General features: G+C 34.5%; 1 protein-coding gene across 1 annotated transcript; it reads right to left on the bottom strand.

Annotated features, from left to right (window-relative positions):
- Positions 1–702: 702 nt before the first annotated feature.
- On the bottom strand, positions 703–2,297 carry LOC131634217 (transcription factor MYBS1). Its single transcript, XM_058904871.1, has 2 exons — positions 1,674–2,297; positions 703–1,479 (listed from the first exon to the last, which is right to left on the bottom strand). The coding sequence occupies exons 1-2, from the start codon at positions 2,111–2,113 to the stop codon at positions 1,005–1,007; spliced, it is 915 nt and encodes a 304-aa protein (XP_058760854.1). The 5' UTR covers positions 2,114–2,297; the 3' UTR covers positions 703–1,004.
- Positions 2,298–9,702: the final 7,405 nt, after the last annotated feature.

The following is a 9,702-nucleotide window of genomic DNA, read 5'->3' on the forward strand; positions in this document are numbered from 1 at the left end:
AACTACGTATTATGTTTGTTTCAACTTGAATTTGAGTACTTTCAATGAAAATATGCCACTTTGAGTAAATTTTTATGCCTACTAAATTTAATGTATTTTATTGAATTTACAGGCTTGTTCATTGTTTTTGTTGAAAAGTAGCCTTGAAATCATGACGATAAATTGTAATTTTGAAAAGGCAACTTTTACATTATGATGATAGATTCTACTTATTAATCATAAGATTTTTCGTGTTATTGACGGATCTAATGATGCCTTTTTTCAAGAATTTGTTTTAAGTCTTGATTTTCTATAAATAACAAGGCACCTATAATAACTTCAGGTACATGCTTTTAATTGGATTTGATGCTTAAGGAAAATAACAAGTTTGTTTCCACAACTTTTATAAAGGCACTCATCGACAACAATGACTAGACATATTGCAAATAGGAAATCAACATTAATTAGTTTTGAGTCTCATCAATCTAGAGACATGAAAAGTAATGATATTTCTATTCATCAAATAAAATGACATGACACAATAATCTTGGCAACAAAGAGAAGTTTATTTACTTCAATTCATTGGTACTCCTATTTATTATAATCATATCTATGTACATATACACCATGACCCCTCCACCTAATAAGGAAATTTACTAAACCAACTAAAACATAGTCTACATACTCACCACCATTATTGAATTCCTCAAATTCTTGAGTAAATTAGCAAGAGCAGAATTTATTTAACATAAACTTAACTTTTCACATAAGAGGACTTTTCTTTAAATCCTCACTAAACTAACAAATAAAATAAAGAGGATTTTAACCAATGTAGATTGGTTAAGTCATGAAAGATTAACACAAACTTCATAAACTTCCGAGTTCAAATTCTGTTGCCGATGTAAAAACTTAATCGGCATATATTATGTAAGTATCTCTGTCAGACTTTATCTGACCTAATGAATTCTCGAAATCCAACTCGCATAAACTTTATTTCCATAAAAGAAGAAGAAAAGAAAGAGTTGTTATTGGTGCATTGGTGGAGGTGCCATAGGGTAAGCTAGAGGAACAACATAAGGTGGATGATGATGAGGATGATGAGGAAGCATAACCGGAGTCCCAACTGCAGAAGCCATATGAGCAGGAGGAGCAACAACAGGATGTCCAACTGGTGCTCCATACATTCCTAAACCACCACCAGGATGATGAGGATGAACTCTATGCTTCATTGATTGTCCTAAACCCATTGTATTTGAAGGAATTGTGTTACCATGTTGGCCAGTTATTGGTGCTTGATGATTACTAGCTACATCTCCATTGTTAACACTAGTAATATCATGAATACTCGACCTTCTTCTATCTCTATTCATTGAGTTCAACCTTATGAAATACTTTTGTGCATGACTTGCCACTTGTGTTGGTGTCCTTGATATCACAAAGTTCCTTGAAATACTCCTCCAGTCTCCTTTTCCAAATTTGTCTAGACCTAGTAAAAATAGCCTGAAAAAACAAATCCAAAACCTTTAATCCAATTGAATTTTTGTTGAAACTTAGTTCATCTAACTTCTACTGAAATATATTTATGTAGACAGATAGACAGACAAACAGATAGACAGACTAACAGAGTGAAAAACAGATGAATAATATATAAAAAGACAGACAAATTCAAAGATGAAGATGTAATTAGAAAGTACCTATGCTCTTCTTCTGTCCATGGAATTCCTTTTCTCCTTTCTTGTTCTGATGAAGATGAAGACCTTGACAGTCCACCTTTCCCACTACTATGGTGGGTGGAGGAGTCATGTCCCAAACCAGAAAACCCACTACCAAAATTACAACTTGATCTCTTATCCAAACTTGTGGTGGACTTAGAAGAATCTTTATTTGAACTACTTTCTAATAATTCATTAGCATAATTTGGAAATGAAACATGACCTGCCTCAATTGCACTAACATCATCTACCAACACTTGATAATGTTGTTTCACTTCCTCCATGCTTTTGTTAGGGACACATGAAGCAATCTTTTCCCATTCTTGTTCTTTAGAATCTTGTTTTTCAATCCAATGCATGGCTATGGCATTCTCAAATGCTTTTTCTTCTTCATAGCTCCAAATTGTTGCACTTGATGACATGGTGGATATTGGTTAGATTTGGAATTATGGTTCAAAGTTTAGAGGATGAGTGAGAATGATGAAATGGTTGTGTGTGTGTGTGAGTGTGGAATTTGTCTCTACATGATGACATAGTAGTGGAAAGGGTGCGTAGGATAAAGAGAAGAATCATAATGTGTGTATGATAAGAAGTAAAGTGGTATCAAACAATCAATTTGGAGAGGACCACACAATGAAAATTTATGGGATGTGTTATCATTTTTCATGTTGGTTAATGTAGTAATGTTTTTGTTTAACCCCTCAATTACACCGACCAATTTGTCGGTATTTTGTTTCTTAACTGTGAATAATGTTACAAAGAAAAATTGTCGAGGTTAATGAGAAATCATAGGTATCTTTTTGACCGATTTGGATTGCATGTAGTTAAATTATAGGCATAATTCTATATTTCACTTTACATGATATAAGTTAATTTATCAAAGTTAGATGGTAAGGCAAAGATTACGTAGGACTGCCACTGGTATTGGTGACTCTACAATAAAGAGTGCACCAGCCCATAGGGGAATTACATACCCTCCTTTCCCGTTTTATTTACTTATTTATTAAATATGTATTTTATTATTTATTTAATTATGTAGTCAAGTAATTAAGAGGGACTTTGGGGCGCGAGCAGTAGGCGTACACTTTGCCTTTTCCGAGTCGTCTCTATATTAGTTCGAGCATTCTTCATCTGGTTTGATCACCTCTTGTCTAGATTCATTGCATGACTTTCCATTTTTCTGTCCATAATGTGTGCTCGTGGGGGGTGCATGTATTGGGTCAACAGTCAATATTTGGAAAGTCGTGGGGGCTTAACTATATCATATAAACTTCTTGGTACCAACCACCCACTCTTGTGAAGGTTGCTATCTTCTAGGAAGATTTGACTCACCTGATTCAAGACTCCTAGGGAGCTGCTATAAATACATCAGTACCATGGTACATTGTGAGGACCAATCCCTATCACAGAAAAATCACTTATACAAAGCTTCTCACTCCATTGTGTGGATTAGCTCTAATTCTTAACAAACCTTAATGCCTCTGATAACCCTTGCTCAAAAGGGGTTGTCACCCTCATTGTACTTTTATCCAGTACAATTGACACACAACCTAGGGCATTGTAAAATTGACCTAGGCTACACACATCATCCTCTCATGAGTTGCTGTCTCCATTTTTCCACGAAGATGCTCAAGCAAAGTTTCGAGAAGACCACTAAGACCATCGCTGTAGGTTTCTCCGAAGGGGAAGAATCTAGTTCCTCCTAGAGAAGATACATTTGGTAGGTGTTAGAAGCAAACATTACGCCCCTAAAAAACCCATAGTATCTTTGCAGATTGGGAGACTAAAATCACCTTCTCGCCAGAGGAAGTTGTAGCGTACCCCCCCCCCCCCCCATAATAATGACCATATGGTCATCACGACTCAACATGCTGATTGGGGCATAAAACGATGTTAATCGATCCTAGCAGCTCCGCGAATATTCAGTTATGGACTACCTTCCTAGGTATTGAGATAAACCCCCACAATATTGGATCTTTCTAGGGACACCTTATTAGTCTGTCAGGAAAACAAGTATATGTCAAGGGCTACATCGCCCTTGAGACTAGAGTTGGCTCAGAGGAGAGCACTAGGACCATATAAGTAAAATACCTCGTAGCAGATGCCACGTCCCCTTACAATGTGATCCTATGGAGACCCTCCCTCAACCTGTTGGGGAAGGCCCTGTCCACACGCCACCTAAGCTTAAAATATCCACTACCTAATGGGGCATGTGCACGATCAAGAGAGACCAGGAAGTTTCCTAAAAGTTCTACCTAAATTGCATAGAGGTAGTAAGGGAGCCCCTTGGCTGCAATCCTTCTACCTGAAATGGAAGACTCCAATAGGAAAAGATGAAACCTAAGCTTGGAAGCATAAAGTGAAAGGCTTACCCTAACTGGAGATCAAAAGGAGGTCCAGATGGGCACCTCGTTGTCTGAATATGAGGAGGAGTATTTGATGGCTTTGCTCAGAAGGAAGGTTGACCTATTCGCCCGAGCTCCCTTAGTTATGCATGACATAGACACAAGAGTGATTTGTCATTGTCTCACCATAGATTCCTCAGTTAAGCCGGTGTCTCATAGAAAACGCAAGGTTAGCGAAGAAAAGAGAACAACCATTGAAAAGGAAGTCCAGAAGCTGACAAGCACCCGTTTTAAAACGCAGATTTAATACCCTTCGCAACTGGCTAATATGGTCTTGGTAAGGAAGGCATTGAACAAATGGAAAATTTGTGTTGACTTCACCGATCAAATGTTGCATGTCCCAAAGATCCTTATCCCATCCTTAATAAAACGAAGTTCATGTCAAATCACATTTATTATTACTACAACATCATGCCTTTTAGACTCAAGAAAATTGACGCCACCTACCAATAACTCATGGACGCGGTGTTCGCAAAGCATATAGGACACAAACTGTAAGTTTACATTGATAAAATGATTGTGAAGAGGTCAGAAGGGGGAAGCCACACAACCAACTTAGAAGATATCCTAAGATCAATTAGGGATTACAACATGCGCCTTAATCCAGCCAAGTGTTCATTCAACGTACAAGTTGGAAATGTCTTGGGTTTCCATCTCACCAAGAGAGGCATTGAGACAAATCTAGATAAATGTCAATCCATCATAGACATGGTAATCCCCGAAATTGTCAAGGAGGTTCAACAATTAACCTGGAGCTTGGGTGTTCTTTCTTGTTTTCTTTCACGTGCATGTGACAAGACTTTCCATTTCTTCACTATGTTCAAGATGAAGGAAAGGTTTCAGTGGACCGATGAATGCGAGCATGTCTTCTCTAAGCTTAAGTATTTCTTAGTGTCACCTCCCATTTTGACACGCTTAATAGAAGGTACTCTATTATAGCTCTACTTGTCTATCGTTGACCATGCATTAAGCTCAATACTTGTTCAGGAAGCAAAAAAAGTTAGAATGACATGTCTATTTCGTAAGCAAAATGTTCAGAGGCGCAAAGGTCTGCTATCAAAAGATAGAAAAGCTCGAATTGATAGTGGTGGTGGCCGCAAGAAAGCTTAGGCCTTATTTACAAGGACATCAAATATTAGTGAAGATAGGCTATCTTGTACGCCAAGTTTTGAAGAATCCATACCTAGCAGGAAGAATAGTATCTTAGGCAGTTGAATCATTTGAATATGACATTCAACAAATTCCTAGAGGAAACATCAAATCACTGGTCTTGGATTTTCTGGTTGAGTTTAACATGCCCATTGGTGAGAAGGTGTCCCCCTCCCAGATTCTCTCAATAGACGAAGCCTATAACGTCAAAGGAACCGACATAGGGACCATGCTAGAATGACCAGAGGACTTATTGATCAAACCTTCATAGAAGTTTTAATTTAAGGCTAGCAACAAACAAGCAGAATATGATGCCCTTATTGTTGGCACGACACTCGCCTTAGAAGTAGGCACGTTGAACATACAAGCCAAAAACGACTCTCAACTAGTGGATAGACAAGTTTCCAATCAGTACCAGGCAAAGGAGACCCAATTAGTCAGATACTCAAATCAGATAAATGATTTGTCCAAACATTTTAAAAGGTTTGAAATAGAACATGTTAAACATGTGCCTAGAGAATATAACTTCAGAGCTGCTATCCAAAGCATGGAAGCTGAAGCAGAAGATGCGAATTATTTTGATGTTACCCTAACTGGCGGTTGGATGGAACCCATAATTCACTATATGCAATCAGGAACATTGATGAAAGGTGATCTAGAAACAATGCAAATTTGCAAGCGTGCAGATAAGTATGCCCTTATATCTAGAAATCTCTACAAAATAGGAAAGTCCACTACCATGTTGAGATGGTTGGGGAACAAGTGACTGTACTAGTATTAACTAAAGTATGTGCATCATGGGATTGCGATAGTCATATTGGTGGGCGAGTCTTGACCCATAAGCTGTTAAAAGTAGGGTATTAATGGCCATCTTTAATGAAGGACATTGTAGCTTTCATCAAAAGATGTGACAAATGCCATAAACATGCCAATCTACACCATGCGCCAACCGAGATTGTCCCTTCAGTATCAATGCCTTGGCCTTTTTACCAATGGGCGGGGATATTTTGGGGACCTTTCGCCTTGCTCACGACCAACTGAAATTCTTGATTATCAGAGTTGAATACTTCATAAAATGGATAAAAACAGAGGTTCCCCTTAGAGGATAAACATAGGAAGGATTAATGTATTCAACTATATTGACTTAAATCAATGCTCATAAATCTTATATTAGACTAAGCTTCTTTTAGGGAAGAAAAAAAAACTGAAATTTACATAATGCTTATTATGTGTCTATTTGTATTTCCAAATAGTTTTAGAAACATTATACATATTAGTAGATTACCTTTCTCTCAAAACATGCAGATAAAATAGGTAATTATAGTTAGGGCTCCTTGTGTTTAGCACATCTTCACATAGGCATGTGTAAGGCCACATTAAAAAATGCGCATATATTGATTGGATGCACCTTCTTGCTAGAATAGTGAGGATGTTGAGAATGCAAGCTCTAGGACTAATAAATTATATATATTTGGCTTAATATCCTTTTTGATCCCATATGTTAACCTCGGAGTTCGTTTTGATCCCTTAACTTAAAAAAGTTTCATTTAGTCCTTTAACTCTTTAAAATGTACCATGTTTATTCTTTCCGTCTAATTAGTGAGGAAAATTTTAGAAATTTGTCGCTTAATTAGTCGTTAAATTAGACGAAAAGGACTAACATGATATGTTTTGAATAGTTAATGAACCATTTTGAACTTTTTTTGAGTTAATAGACTAAAGTGAGCCCTGAAGTTAACATACGTAACCAAAAAGGATATTAAACATATTTGTTCGTGAAAAATTTATTTCTTAATTTTGTAACATTTTTATTTGTTTTAGATGGTTCGCACATGATATGATTATTAAAAATTCCCTAGTCATTGTATCATAGCATATCGTCAGTTTATCGATAAATTAAAGTAAAATGATGTATTTCTTCTAAAGTAAATTGTTGCTCATTTAATTTATTTAAATTATTATTAGTACACTGCCAACTTAATCTTATATACCAATATATTTGGAGACCTTATCTTGGTCTATAAGATGTCAATCCACAAAATCCGATCCCTTAGAGTTCAACAAACTCTTTAAATATTTCCACATTGTAGAAATACATCAAGCCGAAAAATTTAAACTCTAGTTTGGCATAAAAAGTATTATGATCGATTAGTGGAAATATCCCCAATTAGAAAGACTTTAATAGATAGGTGTGTCGTCAATGGAAGAATCGCCACAATTATGTCTTGAATGTCTATATCATTTCCACCAAATGTAAAATAAGCAATGAATACATGACTTGATATAAATCAATTCCAACTACATATCTTTCCTAAAATAGATTACTAGTTGACCCACGTGAACAATTTTCTTCTTCTTCATACTTCCAACACACCCAACCATCAATAAACACATATATCCTAACACAACTTAATTACAAAAGAACACACCAATAGTTCTTTGATACACAATACCAACACTTGCAAAATACCCAACAACAACACCAACACTTTAACCCTTATTTTTAAAAAACAAACATCATACGCCAACTCTTCTAATTCATACTCACACACATATCCTACACAAAACGTTCTTAAATTTTCAGAGGTACTGTGTAAGTTTTGCATGGTTTAATTGAGCCAAAACAATTATGAGTCCTTTTACCACTCTTTATAAGTTTTGCATGGTTTAATTGAGCCAAAACAATTATGAGTCTTTTTACCACTCTTTAACCCTGACAAATATTTATGAAGTCGTATTTAGCCCAAATTTAATCATGTTGATTTTTTAGCCCTGTACGGTAATCTGCCCAACACGCCTTCAAAGACAACCCTTATAACTTTCAAACACCTCAACATCAATTTTCATTTTATGCAACACAACCATTCACACCAAATCCAATCCAACAATAACATTTCTACTACCCTCCATTGACACGTCAACTCAAAATACAATACGACAAAACTACAATCTCAAGCAAACAAATTACATTACGAGATTGGGACAATCAATGACACATTCTTCAACTGAGATTGAGGACTTTATATCTTCTATTGATGAAGCAAAGATTTCTTCTCAAACACTTTATAATGTTGAAAACAAAGTGGTGATTAGCAAAGTGGTTAGATGAAATTTCAATATAATATTAATTTTTTATATTGGTTATAATTCAATAAGACACAACTGATTTGCAAAATAAGAACTATCCCCACTTATAAATAAATTGTCAAATCATATTTAAACAATCTCCAGAGTTTGATTTAGTAGTGAGGGTTTGATATCTAAAACTGTTCTTTTTTCTATGTTGTAGATTCAAATCTCATTGGTGTCTATAACTCTAGTGATAGAACAATTCATTAAAAAAATCATATTTATAATGACTTTGCACATTTTGAGCTTATGTCTTATAGTTTATAATTTATAAACTCATATGACAATTTAGACCTGTTTAGTAACGATTTTTTCATCACTAGTTTATATTTTATTTTACAAGCTTATAATTTATGTTTCAATCGCTATTATAATTTATCATTTTTTCTTCTTTTTTTATTCTTATTATTTTAGCGTAAACTCATTTTTATCCTTTATAATTCATTTTAATTTTAAATTAAATAATTATGTATTAAATATCTTTTATATCATTTTACATTTATAAATTAATTGAACCGATAATTTTACCAAACACTTCAATTAACTTATCCGTTATCAGTCTCAATTATCAGTTATAAGCTTAGAGTTTATAGTTTATAAGCACATATGACAATTTAGACCTGTTTAGTAACGGTCTTCTCATCAATAGTTTATAACTTATTTTACTAGCTTATAATTTATTTTCCAAACACTATTTCAAATAGCGTTTTAGCTTATAACTTATATTTCAAACGCTATTTCATACATTTTAAATGTTTTGATTTGGTCTACTATTATGTGTATTACTTATATTTTTTATATGAGGCATGCTGCTTACATTCAATTTTCCTACACTGTATTTACACCATAGCTTTTTTCAAAGCATGGTAAGCATTAACACAAAACCTAAAGCAAAAAGAATATTATTTAAAGAGATGTGCTATGCTTACACCAAATTCAATTACACCGTATATACACCTTAGCTTTATCCTAACAATTTTGTTATGACACAAAAATTTATGCATGAAAATAATTATTAAAAAAAATCAAAAACAAGTCAAACCGTAGAAACATACGGTGTAGTGTAGCTTTTATATGTAAGCTTAGCATTTCTCTTATTTAAAAACAAATGATTTTGAGGTGTTTTGGTGTGAATGGTTGTGTTGCATAAAATGAAAATTGTTGGTTTTTTGGTCTATCCACACAATTGTCCATTATATCTTAATATTTTATTCAACTATATTATAACTTATTTTCACCATTCTTTCTCTCTCTTCACCTTTTTAGTTTTTTACCTTAATCTCTCTATACTCCATTTATTTTTTAAAAAAAATGGTATTTATGATCCA

Source organism: Vicia villosa, linkage group LG1, assembly GCF_029867415.1.
Source record: "Vicia villosa cultivar HV-30 ecotype Madison, WI linkage group LG1, Vvil1.0, whole genome shotgun sequence".
NCBI lineage: Eukaryota > Viridiplantae > Streptophyta > Magnoliopsida > Fabales > Fabaceae > Vicia > Vicia villosa.

Excerpts from the sequence above, each read along its gene's own strand:
- LOC131634217 (XM_058904871.1), bottom strand. The coding sequence starts at position 2,113 with ATGTCATCAAGTGCAACAATTTGGAGCTATGAAGAAGAAAAAGCATTT. Across the intron at positions 1,480-1,673 it reads TGGACAGAAGAAGAGCATAG|GCTATTTTTACTAGGTCTAG; the intron begins GTACTTTCTAAT and ends TTGTTTTTTCAG.